A 22,171-nucleotide genomic window follows, 5' to 3' on the forward strand; every position below is an offset into this window, starting at 1 on the left:
GATTGAACAGAGATGTTTTTTTGTTCCCAGCTGCGTAGCTTGACCAAATGATTCCATCCTACTTAGAAATAAACCAGTGCATCACAGAAGAATGAATGTGACTGAATATCGTAGGATATGAGGTTGTGTGCACAGCCAGTCCCATGCTGTTTTTAGGTCTCGCCTAGGCAGCGCATGCGCTGTCTCACTGAGAGATGATGTATACAGTATAGTGGGGAAGGGTCCGCCCACTTTCCGCCTATCTTTTTGATTGGCCTAATTCCTAAATGCTGGAATCTGATTGGTTTTCCTCAACTTAATCCCGCCTCTTGATGGCCATGTCGTCACGTACGTGTGAACCATACAGTTATGTTTCCTGCTCGTCGGCCCTTTGTTCGAAATGAAAGGGTTCCCTCTGTAAGATGGCATCCATGGCGATGTCTTCCGTTGACACTTAGTTGACCGCAACCTGTCCTCTTTCTCTTTCCATAAGTGGCCAGTTCTGCCAGCACTGTGCTACTGCCGGACAGATGCGGTAGAACCTCTCCAGGTAGGTACTCTCTCACCCGGACAGTTCTGCTGCTGTGCTCTGACATCCAGGGGGATCCCGGAGACAACCAGGAAGTGAGTTTAAGGTTTACATGCGAACCACTCCGTGATGCGCATCTCATGTGCACGCGATGCCTTGCATCGCGCGCATACGAGTTAAAGAGCTTCCGTCGGGGCTTCTGTTTTGCCCAGAAGTGTTTACTCTGTCCTATTCTAAGTGAAGAGTCCTTCCCAGAGAAGCTGCGCTGTTCTGCTTGAAGTGCTGCTGTTCCCCACAGGTATATCTGCTCTCTTAGTGAAGCCAAAGCAGACCTGCTGAGAGCGGTGTGTCCATAGTCCTCTCTAACATGCTGTAGTCCTGCTCATAAGTGTCTGTAATGTCCGTTTCGAGGTGCTACAATCGTGCTCTGAAATGTATGTACTATCACGTTCAAAGTACTGCAGTTATGCCCTGAGAGGTCTTTACTGCCCCAAGTGCACAGTCTTGCTCAGAGGTGTGGGTGCACTTCTATTTAAAGTGCTGTAGTTTCTAAAATGGAATCTGTGGTGTCCTAGCACACTTATAGTATTCCAACACCCCCACAGGGACAGTAAGCGCTGTACAAATACTGCAATACAATACAGTTGTAGTCCAGCCGAGAGGTATTTTGTGGCCATGTTTAAATGGCTTTAGTCCTGTGGGCACGTGCTGTGCTATCTTAACTCCACAAAATACCGCCTTCTGAGGTGTACTCCTGTCCAAATCAAGGGCGTAGTCCTGTTTGGACGTGTGCTCACCACCCGGTTCAAAGTAATGCAGTCCTCCTAAAACACATTTAAATCCCGATTACTACTGGCCCACTGAACACATTACAGACCTGCTGATAATTATGTTTACCATCCAATTAAAAGTACTGAGGGTTCTGAGACTAGCAGAAGACCACGCACTGCTTCAGTACTGCAGCCCTTCTAAGAGATGCCTGTCCTGCTCCGGTGTACAGTAGTCCTTGTAAGAAGTGCCACTCCTGTCCCTTTAAAAAACGTTGGTGCTGTTCACAAGGGATGGTCCTTCCCCACTGAAAAGCCGAGCGCCTCGATATTGAATGAATGCTGACAAATGGCTGTCCTTTCCCAGTGCACAGTCCTTCTGACAAGATGTGGTTGGACTGTACAGTGCACAGCACTGCAATCATACACCAAAGTGTCAGCACTGCCCCATAACAAGTATCCCATTCCGGTTAAGAATTGCCATCACTGTCCAGAAGTTCTGCGGTCCCTCTGGGTGGTAAGTGCAGCAGCTGCTCTTTTCACACTAAAAGTGCTGCGCTCTAGCTCAATCAAGAGCACTGCTGTCGACCCCTGAAAGTGCTGCACTACTGCTGGGTGGAAAGCACTGCTATTGATCCCTGAAAGTGCTGCATTACTGCTGGGTGGAAAGCACTGCTATTGACCCCTAAAAGTGCTGCATTACTGCTGGGTTGAAAGCACTGCTATTGGCCTCTGAAAGTGCTGCATTACTGCTGGGTGGAAAGCACTGCTATTGACCCCTAAAAGTGCTGCATTACTGCTGGGTTGAAAGCACTGCTATTGACCTCTGAAAGTGCTGCATTACTGCTGGGTGGAAAGCACTGCTATTGACCCCTAAAAGTGCTGCATTACTGCTGGGTTGAAAGCACTGCTATTGACCCCTGAAAGCAGGGTTGGATTGGAGTTAAAGATCGTTCCGGGCACGCAAAAAAAAGTGGCCCTCATTTGCATAGTGCCTTTCCGCAAAACACTGCTGCGGCTTGAAGAGGGTCTCTGACAGAGGAATGTCTTCTTAACTTTATGTAGATTGAAAAAAATACACTGATTAGTTCACACCATTAAAACACACCTGAAAACAAGGGAGGACACTTCGGCTCAGGCCCCCTGCCCCGCTCAATCTGCATGCATTAATTGGCCGGGCCAGATATAGAAAGGGAGTGACACCTCTGCCTGTTGATAAAAGGGAGGTAACGGACGCCCATCTGCCTCCAAAAAGGCCACTCGAGCCCCACTGAGCTGCTGGCTGCATCCGAACAGAAATCACCCAAATCGGCCCCGGCTGCCCAAAAAAAACAGCCACTGCTGGAATTCGGATACCGGCTCCTCGGCCATTGCCCGAATGCCCGATTTACCAATCCGGCCCTGCCTGAAAGTGCTGCACTACTGCTGGATGGAAAGCACTGCTATTGGCCCACTGATAGTGTACCGCTGGGTGGAAAGCACTGCTATTGGCCCACTGATAGTGTACCGCTGGGTGGAAAGCACTGCTATTGGCCCACTGTTAGTGTACCGCTGGGTGGAAAGCGCTGCTATTGGCCCACTGATAGTGTACCGCTGGGTGGAAAGCAATGCTATTGCCCAACTGAAAATGCTTATGACCCCAAAGGCGAGACTGATTACATTGCAAATGCTTGTTTTTTCTAGTTTAGATGCCAGCTTGTTCAGTCATGAGCGTGTCTTGCAGCCAGTCCAGGTTTTTCATCATACTGCGGAAGCATGCTGGGACTTGTAGGCCCATGCTTATCAGTGAACTGCAAGCGCGTGACCAAGCATGCTTAGGGCTGTTGGCGGCTGCCTGAAGCTGCTCTTATGAGAAGAGGCCACCAGGCTGATATGCTTTAGAGGCCACTCTGCCTCTTATCCCCTTTGCACCCCATCAACGCCTTCCTAATCTGACGCCTCGCCCTCTCCCTCTGGCCGTCCTAAACACGCGGGCAAGGCTCGCGGCTTCCTCTGGCCCCGGTGTCACCTGCTCCAGCCAGCCAGGGAAGTCCGCCGAGGTCCCTCCGGGCAGCACGGAGCCCGCCAGGCAGCACGGAGCCCAGCCTCCCAGCTGTCCTCGGCTGCCCCCCGGGTCCCGTGCTCGGGCTGCAGGCGTGCCCAGATAAGACCTTCCCTGGGACAGGGTGGAGAAACAGCTCATTATCTGATTAAATCTTTGCTGCGCACTTAGCCCAGTGACACGTCTCACGTAGCCCCGGCCACGGCCAGGACCCATGAGGCCTTGCACTGGTCTGGGAAAGGCCACAGCGGCTGAGTGACCTCAGGCCATACCTCAAAGCGACATAAAGAGGGAGAGAGACATGTTTGCTTTCTTTAGATTACAGGATTTTACAATGTTAATTTCTGTTGTAATGATATTTATATATTTTGGATTTGTAGCTTCACTTTTACCATTATGAATGCACGTTTGAAAGATCCAGACCACCTGGCACTATCTATTTTTTAAACGCTTCTCTCAGTCACCCTCTCCTATGTAAAAATCTCCTAGATGTCCTTTTTCCACTAAGCGCCAAGATGCTCCTTGGAGTGAATGTTGCGCTATACAAAAACTCTTTCATTCCTTCTTTCATTAAAAGAGCGCTACCAGCTTATGCAGCAAGGCTCTCCGCGAGCCCTCGTATGAAAAGCTGATTATGGGAAATAATCTATTTACTGATTTATTTATTCGATTCTTTATATAGTGCTAGTAGTTGCCGATGCCACTTTTGAGCGCTAGAAATAGAAAATTTAACCTGTGAGGCACAGACCTCAGTCCACAGACCTTTTAGCGACGCCCAACTTTACATGATTGTATGTAGTGCCAATAATGACTAAGGGGGAACTACATGTCACAGAATGTGTGTGCTGGTGCCCAGTGGGCTCATACTAGCCAAAGGTGCCTCCCATGACCCCTCTCCAGACTGCAATGACCGAGCCTCACAATACCACTCAAGACGTAAGGCAATGTAGGGAGCAGAGTAGGGCTTCGCCCAACGTCATATGGATGGTAAAATGGAAAAGCAACAGCCATGAAAAACTATTTCTTTTTTTAAAATTCATTATTCAGAAAATGTTCATTTTTTTACACGAAATCCACACCCCCTCTCCCCCCTTGAGATCAGGTTCCCAAATCTGTTAAAGACATAGGTAAATAACAATTAACATTCAATTCGTCACAAGAAGAAAAAAAAGAGAAAAAAGAAAAGAGGGCATTTCTCAGATGATTAGAAGACACCTCATCAGTTCTGCAACAAATACAAAGCAAAGAAAATAAAAGAAACCCGAAGCTACCATAAAGATCTAACACCTATTGTTAGAGTTAATCCAGTCAGTGCTCTTGGATCCAATCTAACATAGGTTCCCAAATGTTCATACCCCTTCTTCGTGCATTACGCCCTTTGTTCTTCTAAATAGCCACCTCAAGGCTGCATGTCGCAAGTAGTCTAGCCCTCCATTGCAAAAAAGACGGTGGCATCGGATCCAGCCATGATGATGCTATGCACAACCGAAAAACAGCCATTGCCACAAAGATCAGCCCATGTATCTGTTGTGGTCGAACACTGCTAGTTGTGCCCAACATAGCCTCTTCGGTTGTAATATTCACCCTGACTTGGGATATGTCAGAGAGAAAGCCAGAGTTTTCCGCTAGTAGATTTGTTAGTATGTTACAAGAGGCAAACATATGGGTAATATCTGCTTCGGGTAATGCACAACGTGGGCATGTTGTACCTTTCCCCGTCCCCCACCTAGCTATTTCATATGGGGTATAGTACAGTGAGAAGAAAGTTTTGTAGAATTGCACTTGTAATTTTATAGACATCAAACAAGTAAGTGACATTTCGTATGCATAGAGAGGGATTCAGAGAGGTACCCCTAGTTTAGTCTGCCATGCTACCATATGTTTATCCATGTCATCTGGAAATGATGTATTCAGTACTTCATATATTTCCCCAATTTTTGGAGGCGAATCTTTACACAGATTTTCTATGGTTTGGCAAGTTTGAAATTTAATACAGCCTCCTCCTTTTTTTAATAAAAAATCTCTCAGCTGAAGGAATTTAAAGAAGTCCCTGTTAGTGATATTAAATTCTGACCGCAGCTCGGCAAACGTCTTAAGTCCGTTTGCCGAGAAAAAGCACCCGAGCTGTCTAGCCCCTGCTTCAATCCATCTCCTCATACAGGTGTCGTGAAAAATCCCTGGAAGATCCGTATTTTGACTCTCAGGGGTATAATAAGAGTAGCAACCCAGACCCAGTAAATTTCTGACATTCCCCATACTTTGGCGACACTGGAGATTGTCTTAAACTTTGTTTTTTTTTAAATAGCCATCATGTACATGAGGCATCCTGCACAACCTTCCCCTAGAATAAGTTCTTGAGGAGTGGGTATGCTACTGCCGATCGGGTTGTCAGATATAAGTGTCATGCTATATCTTAACACGGTGGCCCAATAGTATAACTTAAAGTTGGGCAATGCCCACCTTCCTCGTTCTTTTGGTATTGTAATCCATCTGAATGCCTTATGTGGTCTCTTATACCCCCATATAAACCGTGAAAACATGGTGTCTATATTTTTAAATAATTGGGGAGAAAATTCTAAGCATATTGCTCGGAAAAAATATTAAAATTTTGGGGAAAAAAGCATCTTCATTACGCTGCATCTACCCCCAATAGTTAAGTGTAAATTGTTTAATCGAAACAGTTCTTTCTTGGTGCGCTGTATGAGTGGTTCTCCATTGTCATTAACTATATTCTCAATACTAGCTTTAATGCTGACCCCCAGATATGTGGCCTTATATGTTATTCTAGAGTCCTCATCTTAACTTTATCATTAAGCACAATCTGTGTTTTGCTGGAATTTAGTTTATACCCTGAGGCTGTACCAAACATTTGGGCTTCTTTTTCAATCAAACTTATAGCATTATTGGGATCACAGGTAACGATAGCTATGTCATCGGCATATGCTAGAATTTTCGTGTCATGATTACGCACTCGAATAGGGGGGATTAATACATTATTTTCTAGCCTGCGTACAAATGTATCAATATAGATTGAAAACAACAGGGACGAACAGGGACAACCCTGTCTTGTCCCCCTAGTGATGGTAACATTTTTAGACAGAACCCCATTAATCAATACACTGCCACTAGGGTTTACATATAGCTTCTAGACCGCTGTTATAAATCTCTCTCCGATGCCACAGTTTAACATGGCGGCCCACAGGAATTTCCAGGAGGCCCTATCGAACGCCTTCTCTGCGTCGAGCAGAATAAGCGCCATAGGGTCCCCTGTTGTTCCTGTGTAGTCAAAGAGAGAAATAACTCTTTGTACGTGATCAATTGTAGATCTCCCCGGTACAAAACCATTTTGACGGTCGGAGACAATTTTATGTATCATTGGCGCGAGCCGTGCGGCTAATAGTTTTGAATATATTTTCGAATCCCCATTAATCAGGGTAATAGGTCGATATGAACCCATTTCCTGAGGATCTTTATTTTTCTTAGGAAAAACGATTATTTTGACTAATGACCATGACACCGGTGGATTCCCCCCCATAAAGATATATAGAAACAGTTCTAACATAATAGTCCTGAGTTGAGGTGCAAATTTGACATAGAACTCAGTCGGGATCCCATCCATCCCTGCTACTTTCCCATTGGTTAGGGAGTTCATAGAGAGTAGAATTTCCTCCCAATGGAGGGGACTATCTAGTATTTCCTGATCTTCTGCTCCCAGTCGATCTGTAGTAAGTGGGTCAAGATACGTTTCGGGATCCCTCTGTTCATTATTAGCCTCGTGATATAGTTTCCGATAAAATCCCTGAAATGCAGCTCTTATATCAGAGGGTTCAGATCTCAAACCGAGTTCTGGGTCCTTGATTTCTTTTACTAGATTGATTGATGTTTCTTCCTGAGTTCGTATCGCCAGCTGGTGTCCAACTTTTTCACTTAATTCATAAGTTTTCTCTCTACGTATATTACTAAATATATTTTAAGCGGCCCAGTGTTTTTCTTAGGGCTGTGGCAATCTTTATGTTTGCTAAATACTGAGCCTACCCAGTTTTGAATCCACCTCATACCTCTTCCTTCCGCCACCATAAACCTCCTGAGATCTTTATTTCCCTCCTGTATGTTCGTTTTCGTCTGTTTCTCTTCCTCTGCTTGTGAATGTTTTCGTATCTTCCTCCTTTCACCTTTTGTGCCTTCCTGTTTATTGGGTCTAAATCTGATGATGGAAATTAAGTCCCAGTCACCAAAAATGAATGCAGGTGGCCTTCACCTACAACCAGCAGCACAAATTAAGCCCAGTGTGGATCCTTTGCACACTAACCCCGGTTCGAATTTTACCTTTCCCTCCTCAGGTCTAGCACCTTTGGGAGGCATGTGCGAGAGGGAGAGGAGCTGTAGCATCAACGAGGACATTGGCCTCGCCACCGCCTTCACCATCGCTCACGAGATTGGACACACGTAAGTGACTCTTCTTTTCACGCTGCAGTATGTGGGTACAGCTGACACGCGAGCCCGTGTCATATGTGACAACCTCAGCCAGTCCTCGGTTTCTAACCAACTGCACTCCGCGTGCTGGAAGTTTGACTCCATGCTTACCATGCTAACATAAGCACATCAGCCCCAGAATGCAACATACTGTTGTCTACAAAGCCAGAATAGGCCAAGTATTCCAAAGGGCACCAGGACACTTGTCATCTGTCGAGGTGGCACGTGGGGTATAAACTTCTATAGTTTACGGGTAGACGTTTATAATTTAATTGTTTAAACCACTGAGGGTTGGTGTTCTTTAGTGGAAGCCAGTGTTCATCCTACTTATACTATTTAAAGTTGATCTGCTAACTGGGCTTAAATAATCTTAAGAATTAATGGAGTTACACTGTGTCCAACAGCTCAGACGTGCATCTCGGCCCATGGTAAAACGCATTGGGTCAAACCCCAATCACCTGAATTTTGTGGCAATTAGAGGTTTGAGGAACTTGGTGGTTTGTCTTCTGTGAGCGGTTGCATGCCTCAATATTGACAACACAAATGTCATGGGTTAGTGGAAGCGGACAGGCAGTGGAATAAATACCCCTTCGCTGATTGTGTGAATCTCTGATGTTATTACACAGTCTAACTGATTGGGTGTGATTCTCACTTCATGCATCCTAGTTCCACTCACTGTGAACTGCACTTCTTGGAGCAAATCCTCACTCATTTTGTGTGACTCTCACACTTAGGTGGACAGCCCTACTCGTAGGGTTTTGTGTCTCATGCCTTGCCGCATGCTTCACTGTGTCTTTGACTGTGTGCTAGTCTCATACCCTTGAGCACTGCCTCCTTTGCTGGCTGTGACTTTCACTTATTGGAAACTCTTTACATACTTGGTTAAAATCTGTATCAGAGGGCAAGGGCTGGTTAGTGCAAGCACCAAACTTTGGGGCACATTTCTCTCTCTCACAGGGAAGGGGTTTCACTTCTGGTCTGGACACAGCTAAGCTCATTGATTTCAAATATTACTTCTTGAATCACAGTTTCACACATTGGAGGCGAGTCCTGGTCTTGGACCCACTCATTTGAAGTGACTCCTGCACAGTCTCACTTAATTTGTGTGAATCACACTCCTTGGACTTCTGTCTCCCCCACCGAGTGTGATGCTCATTCTTTGGAGCTCAGTCTTCCTTTTGGGGATTCCAAGTGGCCCATTGACTTTAACAGGCTCTATAAAAAAACTGAAAATGTTATTCCTGTTAGCTCTTGGCCTTGGGATCTCTGTTAAGGCCTAAGGTCCTGGGCAGTTTTTACTTGACTTTACCTATAATGAGGGAAGAACCAGAGCAGCCCAGAGGTTCAGGGCTGAATTAAAAATGACACTTCTTTTTCTAGAAAATAATGTAAAACAAAAAAAGGTGGGTGATGATGGTGAGAAAGTTTGCATAACCCAATGAACTGTGCTGAAAAGTTACCAAGAAAACACCAGTGTTTCTGTATTGTGAAATTGTGATGGCTCATGGGAACAGCTCGACATAGAGGGATTTGTCTGTATTACAGTATTGAATCAAGTGCCAGATCCTGGGCTCCATCACCCATACCCTGCCAGAGACTTGTGAAATCCGGCTAAAATGGGGCTCACATATACAGGATGATCCAACATTTCCCATTTCAGGTCTCAAGGTATAGATCTTGCTCCAAACCGAGAATCAGAATGCAGCAGTGCACGTGCCGTTGGCATGAGATTTACCTGTCCAGGGCTGTGCATGTTTGATCCCTAAACCCAGACTCACTACAGACTTTCAGGATATTCACCCAAAATACAGAATGATTCGAAATCACCCATATGGTTGTTAGTTATCCTGACATTCTGGTGATTCCGGAGTGCTGGCATGGATCCGGCCCTCCGCGATCACCGTTGGATGTCCTTGGCCTTTTCAGTCTAGCCGACTTATGAAGCTAGCCCTTCCTGTTCTAAGCCCTATTAATAACATTTTACTGCTAGTGCGTCCAGCACACTCGGAGGGCTAGCCTACACCGTCCTACTCAGTTACAATGGCCTTGGAGACCAGCATTAGCAGACGGCATCTTGACGCAATCTGATCTATTTCAGCTTCGGCATGAATCATGATGGCGTTGGAAATAACTGCGGCCCTCGAGGGCAAGAGACGGCCAAGCTCATGGCGGCACACATCACCATGAAAACAAACCCATTTGTCTGGTCCACCTGCAGCAGGGATTACATCACCAGCTTCCTGGAGTACGTACGATGATCAATTTTGTATGGTTCATTTGTTACACAAATCTCTACTAACGACGAAATATGAAAGACTGATCACAAACTGTTACTTATATTGGAAGTAGAAGTTGAGCTAACTTTGTGATGTCCCGACTCTTTTTGAACTTCTGTTTGTGTTTTAGCTATAGTGATTGGTATGACTAATTATGAATCTGTACTTACAAATCTGGTATTGATATTGAACAAAGTGCTGTTTTTTCTACACCGTATAAAAAAAATCAGAGTCCTCATTAAATATTCGAAAATTCACTAATTCTGGGATTTAATTACAAATAATTGAGTAAACGTCAATTGTGAACACGATAAGAAAGGACAGACTATTAAAAGATAAACATAATGTTCTCACCTTTTTAAGATGTTAACATGCCTAGTGTTTATAGAGGTTGCTGGGTTCCCAGTAGTCTGAAAAATTAAATTCATGGATGAAGGTCAGGCTTGGACACTGGTCTAGTGTTGGGAAGTCTGACTTTGCATCAAAACTGGTTGAGTAGTGAGCAAAATAAACAATGCTCAGTCTGCGGGTCTCCTGAATAGTGTTGGACGGGGAACAGCGTTTACAACGCAACTTTTACCACACAGTACCTTTACCACGCAGCTTTACAACGACTTGCGCTGGGGGGCGCTGTAGGATAGGGAATAGTTTAATTTACTATCCAAAAATTTCTCTACTATCCATGGTGACTGGAGTTGGAATAGTAAATTAAACTATTCACTATTCAGCGCCCCCCAACGCAAGTCGTTGTAACGACTTGCGTTGTAAAACCTGCGTGGTAAAGGCATGCGTTGTAAAAGCATGCGTAGTAACGACATGCATCCGTGTTGGACGAAGTACCCTGGTATGCGGAAGCGTTTCGTGGCATTAATCAGCAAAATTTAGCTAGTCTGATTCTGCCTACTTTCTTCTGTCACAGATGAAAAACAAGGCAGGAGGTGAAAAATTAATTGCACATAAACTGTACAGCTCATGGGTGGTTTGGTCTTATCTTGCCATGGATGCTGTTTGGCTTGTTCACCCTGGACTAGTTTTTTTGCCCAGAGAAAAGCACACTAAATACACGAAACACCTGACATCAGCTGGTTTCACTTGTTCACCTGTGGATTGGATTTGGATGTTGCTTAAAACGCAATTTCACTCTGCCGTTTCACCAATTTGAATTGCACAGCTGTTGTAATGGTAGACAGACAAGGTCACAGTAAGTCCTCTGAGTACAAAAAGGGTTGGCCGGACCCATACCATAAGGATATGAACAAACACGCATTTACCGATATACCCGCAGAACAAATAAGCCACTAAGCTAGATCAGCCAGTTCTGCTAAATTAAATCAGAAACCCTTGTGGTTTAGCAGTTCCAAAGTTGAAAAGTACCATGTCCTCAGAGTACCTTAGAAGGGGAATTCAAGTCTTAGGCTGATAGGAACTTGGATATGTTTTGCTATTTGAGCAGACTCCCTGGAAACTCTAGTTACTAAGCCGAGCACTTGGCGAGTGTCCAAGTCATTGTCATTCCACCACCAACCAGAGAGACGTGATCTCCTCGGCTTGGACACATTCTTCCATAGAGCGGTCTCCGGCAGCTCGCCTTTGTGTTGTAGCCCTGGCTGAGGCTAAACATTTTCCTCTTAGAAGAGTATGTACTTTAATGCCAATGTAGCACAGCACAAACCGCATGAAACTAAATGATGTATACCAAACAACTGATAAAAATGTAAATAATATTCAATTTAAAACAACACTAGCTTGTTTGCAAAGCATTGTACTGTTCCACGTAATCTAAAAATCATGTGGACTAAGCCACAAAACAAATGCAAAAAAAACAATCAGTTCTGAGCTGGCTCTTGTCATCAGAGAAGAGGAGTAGTTTGAGTAATTTTGGACGCGAGCCATTGTAGAAATTGAAACAGATTTCCTAACATTAGAATCTGCAAAATCACAAACTGGCAATTGATTTAGAGACAATATCATTGTAGTAGGTGCCCTTAAAAATATCTGTAATCAAATGTTACATGAAAACATCTTTCTGACGGTTCATTCTGTGCAGCAGTATAAACCGTGCCTAATTTGAGCCGGTGGTTTCCAGTGCTCGGCACTGGCGCTTAGTTCTCAACACCAGCTCTTATGACAGTCTGCCAGGTGGTGGCGCTGTTTGTCTAATTTTGAGACGAGCACAACAACAGCTGTTTAATCTTTTAATTTACATTAAAATAAATAATAGCTGCCACTCAGGCCATTCTTATATCTTAGGGTGGCGTGGAATTGTCTGAATGGTCAGACTTGTTGGAGTGTGGTCGTTAGTAGTTGTGTTGGTACTGTCATTGGCAGCGCTAGTGGGGGCAATGGGTGGTTCCGGCTGCAGTGGCCTCTTGAGAAGGGCACTGGCACTTACCTTTTTTACAAATTAAGCTCTGTTTATAAACAAAATCTCTACGCTGGCATACTCATAGCAGCCTTGTGGAGAGGGTTTCAGCAGTTGCATCTACCATGAGCAAAGTGGAGGTGGCATAGTTGTAAATTCACCAAAATCCAAGGGGTAGTGCAAGTGATATTAAACACCCTTTGACAACCAGCGGCACCAGAGTCTTGACACCTAGCCCAGCCACAGTTTCCCGTTTACTGCTGATGGGATAAGAGAATGGCAAATCGTGAACCACAGAAAGTACACAGGACTCAAAGCCTGGATACTTTCTCTTTATGGTGCTACCTTGATGACCCTTTGTAACCATGGTTAGCAAGGTCAGCACCAGTGGGACCAAAGAGCAAGGTAACCAAATGGCCTAATGCTCCCAATGACCTTTATAATGGTGGCTGGCTTAGCATGAGGAGTCAAGCTTGCCCACGGTTACTAAAAACTGGTTCCTCTATGTCATTGGTAAGTTGAGTGTGGCTCTGGTTTATGTTTATTGACTGTTTTTGACTACTCCAAGTACACTCTAGAGATTCGCATTAATAGAGCTCTTTGATTCGTAGCGATTGCTTAGTATATTCGGGTCACTTTTCTAGCCACGCAGAGCAGAGGATCTTCTTGAGAGGGCAATAGACATACCTCATCTTAAACTTTTACACATGGAGTTTGTTCCATGTGCAGTGACTCTGTGGAGCTTGCAGGGACCGCTACCTTAGATCTGCCTGATACTAGAGATGCCAGGGCTATTGCTTGCTCTACCCAGCGGTGACACCATTGTTTCTTTGCAGTCCTGCGTAGATATTCCAGTTTAGGAAGTTGTGTTCTTTGGATAAATCTGTAACACATCGATACGTGGTAAAAAGAGGATTCTGGAACTCGCCCATCATCACCTCCCAGGCAAGGCCAATGACAGAATGCGTGACATAGGGTGTAAACATACCTTATGGATTGGGGAAGCTGGGGTTCTTCCACATCTAGTCTGGTCGGCAGTGGGTGACTGGCGTCTTTCTCATTGGACAGCTGCTGTGAGGACCAGAAGTAGAGCAAGGATTGTATTTCGGTAATACAGAAAAGCCAACTTGGGGTGGCCTAGGATGTCCCAACAGACCCAAAGTATGATTTAAGCAGTAAATGTTAAATGTCGTATACTTGTAAAGCGCACAGCTGCCCCAGCAAAGGGGCGTCCCGGCGCTGTATACCGCTGGGGAACCCATCCTGGCTTTCCCTGTGAGATGACCCCTCCTGGGCATCTCCAAGGTGAAGACAAGCATCCCCGGCGCTGATGGGGCCGTTAGTAGAGATTAAGCAAGCTATTGCCCAGAGTTGCCAAGTGGGACCCATGGTTGGAGTAGGCACCGAGGTGAGAATTATCGAGTCCGCTGACCATGGCCCAAGACCCTGCCGCGTCGGGAATCGAACCCTGGTCCCGGGCCGACCTCTGCTTCTGGGTCTCCCGCCTCTAACCAGTGAGCCACACCACTCCACACACACACCTCTGCTCTAAACACACTGTCACACCAGGGAAAACCCATCCTCCAAATTAGCCTCGAGTTTCTGCCTCACCTAATAACAATTTGGCCACTGGAGTCAATAGAAACACAGTGTAAGTGACTGTAGGAGTTCAGGAATGCCCTTGGCAACCCCTAAGCTGTGACAAATACTCTCACCACGACCAATTCTGCCTATTCGCAGGTTGACACAGAGCTAACAAGATGCCTCGTTGAATTAAGTGGTCCCTTTTGAAAGCTGCCTGACCGTAGGTCACAAGTTCGCGTCCCAGCATGGCGACCTCTGCCTTTCATTCTAATGATGACAATAAAAAGACTACTATCAAATTGGGGAATAACACTCGTGCTATTAACATCAAAACTCTGGTAGTGTGTCCCATGAAAAAATAATGCATTATCCCTAATGCAGGAATCGGCAGCAGCGGAAAAGCTGCACTAGTGTGATTAGTGCAACTGCCTTCTCAAACGTTAAGGCTCCTAATAGTAAAAAAAAGTTGTCAGCTCTGAAGTGGTTGAATAGCTTAATGCACAGACCCTTTAGATGCGCATTAAGAGTGTCATTTAAATTCCAATTAGTGACGACTTGAGTTACCAGCTCCATTCGAATTATAATGTTACATTCACTCACGGATCTGTTGTATTTTACCTGGAGAGTCTCTGGGTGAAATAATGACGAAAAATGAGGAATAACCTAGGCAGAATCACCTTCTCCCCCGGTAATTCTTCATTTCTTAAGGGACTCTCGTGGTCCCAGACATCAGAACTGGTAACTTTGACCCTGCAGAGTTACCAGTGATCCCTCCGGGGGGAGGGGGGCAGAATTACAGGATGCTACTCTGTGTCATTCTGGTTGAGGCCCTTAGCGCTTTCAGAGCAGTAGAAAGTAACTGTACTTAAGCCTGGGCTATAGATAGCTCCAAAGTGGAGGAATTACTAGAAGGCTTTCTACATTCAACATTTCAAATGCATGGTTGATCTGAATATTTCTGGCAGTGGCACTATGCAATTTAATATGCTTCAGAATGTTCTTTACTTAAACATGAGCGTAGAGTTTCCCTTGAAGTATGTCCCCCCATGAGAAACGTACTCTCCTTTAATAATTGTTAACTTAGTTACATCTGCTTATAGATCCTCCTACATTTGAATATTCCTGATCCCAGGCCAAGGAGTTTTGAGTTTAGAAATAATCATAGCAATATTCTGTTTAGTCCTCCATTGATGTCTATCCAAGAGCTTAGTGATGTTACGGGAGCTGAAAAGTTGCTACCCATGGCTGCTATGGTATATTGCTCAAGGTAACACAATATTAAATGCATCGACATCTAGGAACATAGGCTTCTCTAGAGAGACTGCAGGTGAATAAATAAGGTATCAGCTTCAGAATTAGATTGAAGGTAGTAGTAATCGCAGGTGGCGTACACAAACCTCCATGTGGCAGCTTTGCAAATTTCTTTTAGGAGCATTTTACTCAAAATAGTGTAGAATCTAATATGACAGACAATCCAACTGGCTATTCATTGTCTCTTAAGAGAATTACACTTCGTGGAAAAGCCAATGTTTTTGTATTGTCTTGTCCTTTGATTTACAATGATTCGACAAGCCAATGATTTGTTTCGGCAATGTACAAACCTACCAATCACCAACTAACTTTTCTACAACTCCTACTTCCTCTGGTAGTCAGATGTTCACTCTACCAGTTCACTATTTTCCCACCTTACCTCTCATCTCTACAGCTGCCCAAATTGACTCCACTGTTTGAATCCACTGTCCAGCCACCATACCAGTTCTTCTCCTTCACCCCTCCATCAGCGACAACTGCATTTCTTTTTAGCAATTACCTCAATATATTTACCTTTTTGTTCTCTTCCATGTCCAGCTCCGGTCTAGGAATGTGCCTCAACAACGCACCCCCGAAGATGGACTTCACCTACCCAACGGTGGCTCCGGGACAGGCATACGATGCAGATGAGCAGTGCCGCTTCCAGTACGGAGTTAAATCTCGCCAGTGTAAATACGGGGTAGAGAGCCTTCCTGCTTTATTTGAGCACTGAGACATGCGGGTGGGGTTAGTGATAACACTGGGACGCCCTCATGGTTATGTGTCTTTGCCGATTTCCCACCTTTACCCGGCTATCTAGAGAAAGAAAATAAGTTACTTATCTGTAACTACGGTTATCCAGTAGTGGTATCTTTCATAGATTCATGCAAAAAGAACAGTTGATGGACAGAATGCTGAAGAATGTCATACTTTCACCCCAGTACAGAGACCTGGGCCTTAATCCATTGTTGTTTTGCTCACCATGCCATTCCAGTTTGGACCCAGCCATATGCAAATCAGTCTTGACCCTTCGCCCAATGGGAACAGTACAGCCCGAACTGCCAGGCCAGGTCCTCCCTGGACTGGAAACAAGCATCCTAGGACCGGTTTCGGCCTTTCAGCCCTCATCAGCCAGGATAGCTTGACTCCAGTGGCATCGAGAGCACAGGACCCACGTCTGGGCATACCCGTCCCACTCGGCGATGTGGAATGATTCAGACATGTGAATCTATGAAAGATACCAATACTGGATAACAAGTCGTATACTTATGTGTAGTTCGCCTTTCTGGTATAGACCAGTGGAGTAAATCAGACCAGAGCTGTCTGTCCTGTGGCATCTTTGAGGGTTACATATTTACAGTTATAACAATCATAAGTTGCTCAGGTATCTGTCGTATTTCCAGGCAAAGGTATTAACAGTAGCAGAGTAACTGTAGCGGTACCTGTAGCAATTTAAGATATGAGTCCTAATGATGATTCTGAAGGTAGTCTAAAGTTATAGACGTGTAATTGTATTTGTTATAGTACCAGTTGGGCTTGCATTTTTTAATAGTGGTAGTATTAGAAGAATAAGGACCAGTCAAAAGGTATAGGTATCTCTTTGGTTGAGACAGGACTGCATAGTTTATGTACAGTGGGCAGAATCACAAGGTATGTAGGTTTGCAAGAAAGTAAAGTCTAGGAGTCTTGTGTGTGGCAGAGCAGAATTACCAGTTATGCAAACATATTAGTCGAAAATGAATAAAAATGCACCCTTTTAAGTTTACCCTTGGCTGCTATAATGGATCTACAGACTGTATCTCATGCTCTCCACTAATGCCGAGCCCTCTTAAAGGGAGTAAGCACTTATCAAAACGGAGGATGTCCTAAGACAGAAAAATGTGTTTAAAAAAAGTTGGAGGGGCTGTTGATTAGTTAAAAATCAGAAGTTAAAAGAAAGATTCTGAAATGAAGAAAACATGAAATGCAATAAATCACACTCCATCATTTCCACCAAACTTCAGTCCCCTTGGGATAAGAGATTCACAAGGCTCTGTATTTTAACTGTTCAGTGTTAAACCCTGACTGTTCCTACAGTGGAGAGAGAGCAGAACAAATATCTTATACAGTCTTCTCAATTTAAAGGCAGAACTGCAGGCCCAGACTGGCCGTTGCGGGCACCGGGCAATTCCCTGGTGCGCCGCAAGGGTGGGGGCCGGTTTTGGGCCTCTTGGGGCTGTTTTTGTTACAGGGCCGTTTTTGCATGCTGATGACGGAACCGCTCCGTCACCAGCCGCGGATGATCTGTGCTCATGACGGAGCGGTTCCGTCATGGCCCCGCCCGCTCAATAGAACGCGCCGCGCAAGCGCGAAATCAGCGCCACGCAGGCGCGGCGGCCTGGCCATGACGGAACCGCTCCGTCATCAGCACAGCGCCACCGCGGCTGATGACGGAGCGGTTCCGTCATCAGCATGGATAGGGTTAACCATTAGACATTATATTGTTGGGCAGTGTCTGCACACAGATAAAGATCCTCCAATGACAACCAGCTCTAAAAAAAAATCCTAATTTAAAACCTTCAGTCTCATACTAGAGATAAGCCTAGACTTCTGGGCGTAAGATAGATTTTTGGTCAGTATATTTCTATTGTATTAACACAGTGCTTTATGCCGACGTTTATCTTGTAGTGAACTGCTCTCAGTTTTAGCAGATATGGTACTACAATCCAGAGTAGAACCGCAGACAGACAAGAGGGATCACAGGCTTGTGTTGGGCAAAGCCAAATAATGAGCAGAATTCTTGTCCTACAAAAGCAACCTTTTTAACTCAGGTGTAAACAAGCATTTACAATGCAATGGTCTCGGCATTATTAGAGGTAGAGCTATTGGCATTGCTCATGACTTTTAAAAAAAAAATGTAAATCATAAATAAATGGCATTGTCATTTACATTGCCAATAGCTTAATCGCTCGCAAATGCATGACCTATTGCATTTATACCCACTCAGAGCCACACACACAAAGCCACCCACACACACATATAGAGCTACCCACACAGTCATTCACATAGAGCAACCTACACAGAGCCACCCTCACACAGACAGAGCCACCCACACAGAGCCACCTACAAAACAAGATTCAGGCACACAAACACACTTATATGGCACAACGGAAAGGAAAGGCGTCCCCTGCAGTGGCCTTGGGCCCGGCACTTTTTTATTTACAAATTAAGCACTGAATTACTAATAGGTTGTGGGTGAAGGGGGATCTGAGAGGAATAAAAGCAGTAACTGTAGTGCCTTTTTTAATAGAACACTTTGGAGCATTTTTCTGCATATTAAATATCTGATGTTAGTTAAGCTTAGTAGCTATAATGGCACTCAATGTACTGACGCCTGTAAGCATAGAAGGCTGAACTGGCTCGTGACTGTTGCTGTGAGTCTGCCCTTCCATCTTCCTGTTTTTTCTCTGACTGTGTGACCGTGTCAGCCTCTCACTGAGTCAGATTGTTGTTTTGTCAGCCTGCGTGTCCCATGACTGCCTGATGTTTCCTGCCTCTGACTGTTGTAGTGTGTCTGTTGTTCAAGCTTTCTGTCTCTTTTATGACTGTGTGTGCCTGTCTGATTGTTGTTTTGTGTCTGCCTTTCTGTCACCCTCCCATCCTCTTCTATGACACTGTGATCCTGCTGCCTGTGCCAGAAGTGCAGCAGCAGCGTAAAGCGCTACTTAAACAACAGGTTAGTTATCTTCCCAGATTGCATCTCCATCATTCCACTACACTCCGGGGAAATGCTTTCATCCTGAACGGCAATATGGCTCATTGAGTTGAACACGTGTCCCCGGCAAGTGAGGTGGTCTGTGGATTCCGGCGAGGCTGACTGAGCCTTCCATCCATCGGGCATTGGGAAATTGAGACATTTTTCATTTACAGTGTTTAAAAACACAGACCCGTTGGTTTAAGCGCTACACAACAAAAGTTGTTATATTAAAAAAGGAAAGATACCCTGGCAGAGCTGAAGAGGGTGATATAAATTTGACTCACTCCTTATGGTTAATTACAGTTGATGGAGTTAGAGTGACTTCCTATTGCGAGCACTGTTGACACACATCAGTCCCTTTTGGCATCTTCTCTGGAGACTGGGCTGTGGGAGACCCGGGGGTGTGAAATGAGGACAAAGTGACCCATAGAGTGCCCAGATGAGCGCCGGAGGCGCTGTACTGTGGCTACTATATCTTAAACACTCCAGCGCGCGCAGCGCAAACAATGTAGGGTTAAAGAAAAGGATGAATCCTTTCATTTTCCTAGAGATATTCAAAGGCCAAGGCTAGGAAAGCTGACTTAAGACGTCATTCTTTTCCAGGCCAATACCCACTCTACTCCGAGGAGTGTGTGACCCCAGAATGAACTAAAACACAATCTGTTCGGGGCAATGTGTGTCACAGACTATCCAGTGCTCTGTGTGCCCCACACAAGATACCAGGCCGGGGCCCATCCTGTCCAGAGCAGTGTGTCTCCAGCAGGCACAAAAATAGAGTCTTGCTCAGAGCTATGTGTGTCCCTCAGTAGGTGCAGATACACAGTCAACTCAGAGGAGTGTGTGTCCCCTAGCAGGCACTGAAACACAGTAGGCAATGAGCTGTCTGTGTCACCAGGAGTCCCTGAGAGACATCTGTGTGTCTCCCCCGGCCACAGTAGACACAAACGTCCTCATTATTGTACTTTATAAAAGTAGACTTTACGTTTTTGGTTAAAATAAGACCAAATAAAACCATACATATTCATAAACAACGCACGTTTGTAGCTGTTCACTCAGGTAAAACACACCCTTGCACTTCCAACTTATAATAAGCATTTTCAGGAGAGGGTGTGGAGAAGAAGAGCTCGTAGGGTGAGTTTGGGGTGAGACTGCTGAAATGTTTGTGGCTGAGGGGGAGCTCGCTGCAGACCCTCTCCCAGGCCCTAGGCAGTCTTTCCATCTGTGCCCCATTGATGGTGGGTGCTAGTGTTGGGGTGGGGAGGGAGTGTGAGGTGGGAAGGTGTGGGGATAAAGAGCTGGTAGGTTGAGTGACACAGAGTGTGGGGCTGGGGGGGGTGAGAGACAGAGAAGAACCTCATGACCGAGGGAGAGTTCGGTACAGACTCTCTCACAGGCCGAAGTCTTTCTATCTTTGCCCCATTGAGGGTGATGGGTGCTTGTCTTGGGGCAGGGAAGAGAGGGGAGGATGGAGGATGTAGGGATGAAGAACTCATAGGGTGAGTTTGGGGGTGAGACTGAGGAGAAGCTCGTGGCTGAGGTGGAGCTCGCTGCAGACCCTCTCCAAGGCCCGAGGAAGTCTTTTTCCGTCCGTGCCCCATTGAAGGTGGGTGTTTGCTTTGGGGCTGGGGTCGTGACCGTGTGTCTGCAGAGGGGCTCTTCTGTAAATGTTGTTTCAGGTGGCGGCGCAAGTGGGGGAAGGAGGTTTAATGAGCTCAATCATGCAGCAGACATTGGCATTAATTTTCTTTATTTAAGACGCTGGAGTTGTTTTAAAAAACTGTAATAGGTAAACACATCTCGATCCCTCATAGCCCCCTCCCTGTTACAGCCCCCCTCTCAGGAACTCTTCGGCCGCTTTCATCTTGGGAATTTCCGTGTTTGTATTGAAAGTAGAATGTGCAGAAATAGCACATTTGGCTGAAGCGCGAGTGTTGCCGGGTGCGGGAGCAGGCACTGCATTAACACAGGCGGCGCTGCACCGGTAGGCGGGCACTACACAGGCAGTGCATGCAGTGCGATGTGAGAGTAGCATGGTCCTGTGCTCCTACGGTGGGTGCTGTACTTAGTGGGCCAGTGCTGCGGTCCGCAACCAGTACAGCACCCTTAGGGCAGGTGCTGTGTTACCACGATACTGCACTCAGATGTTCAACTCAGTGAGTACATACTGTTCTGGCTGAGCAGGCACTGTGCTCATTGCACAAGTACTGCCACCCCAACCCCAGTAGGCACTGTGCTCACTGAACAGTTGTTGCTCTGAGCAAACACTGCACTCAAATACGCGGACACTGCATTTGTTGAACACACTCTGCACTGAACTCATCGAGCAAGTCTTTCACCCGCCATGGTTTTATTCACTAAAAATGTACAAACGCACGTGCAGCAAACACAGAGCCACCCCTAATATACTCAGTAACAAACAACGAAAAGCATACATTTGCAAATTTAAAGAATGCAGTGAGCTTTTTTTCAAGATGCGTGTTCTAATATTCAGTGGCTATGTCGGAGACCGCATTTCACACAAGGGCTGCGGGTACTGCGGAAAGAGGAGGGAGGGGTGGGGGGCAGACTCTAAGCTCCGAGAGTAACAAACAACGAAAAGTATACGTGGTTATGTCAGAGACCGCATTACACACAACAAGGGCTGCGGGTACCGCAGAAAGAGGAGGGAGGGATGGGGGGCAAACTCTGAGCTCCGAGAGAAACACGGGCCATGAGAGTGCGCTGGGATCCAGCCCTGGGCAAAACTGTGGTGAAATGAGGGAGAACACCACCTTAAACATGATGGAGCCGGCCAGCACCGCTGGGACCCGAGTGCCGACCTGAGAGCGCGGGGCAGAAGTATACATGCTAATGCGTCCATGAGTGGCCATGTGCGCCGTTTAGTCCCGGAGTTCACCACCGGCAACTTCTGGACTTCCTCCGGCGGCGGTCGTCCAGAAATGACTTCACAAAAGCGGCGCCATTTTTGCGATTCGGGGTCGTGTTTTTTGTAGTTGAGTGACGGATGACGGCACTGCTTAAAAACTGCAAAAAACACGCTCCCGAATCGCAAAAAGACGGGGCTTGAACAGAGTGACGCCCCTCTCCTCCAATGGCTGGCCTCTGTTTAGGAAGCTAGCCAATGGAGAAGAGGG

General features: G+C 45.8%; 1 protein-coding gene across 1 annotated transcript in view; it reads left to right on the forward strand.

Moving 5' to 3' along the window:
- The window catches only part of ADAMTS10 (ADAM metallopeptidase with thrombospondin type 1 motif 10), a 278,682-nt gene that overhangs the window by 186,881 nt on the left and 69,630 nt on the right, over positions 1-22,171 (forward strand). Inside the window, exons 9-11 of the mRNA XM_086947210.1 lie at positions 7,657-7,762; positions 9,888-10,034; positions 15,860-16,001. Coding sequence (XP_086803336.1) covers positions 7,657-7,762; positions 9,888-10,034; positions 15,860-16,001 — 395 coding nt within the window. The remainder of the gene's footprint in view (positions 1-7,656; positions 7,763-9,887; positions 10,035-15,859; positions 16,002-22,171) is intronic.

The sequence above is a fragment of the Lissotriton vulgaris genome, chromosome 12 (assembly GCF_964263255.1).
Source record: "Lissotriton vulgaris chromosome 12, aLisVul1.2, whole genome shotgun sequence".
NCBI lineage: Eukaryota > Metazoa > Chordata > Amphibia > Caudata > Salamandridae > Lissotriton > Lissotriton vulgaris.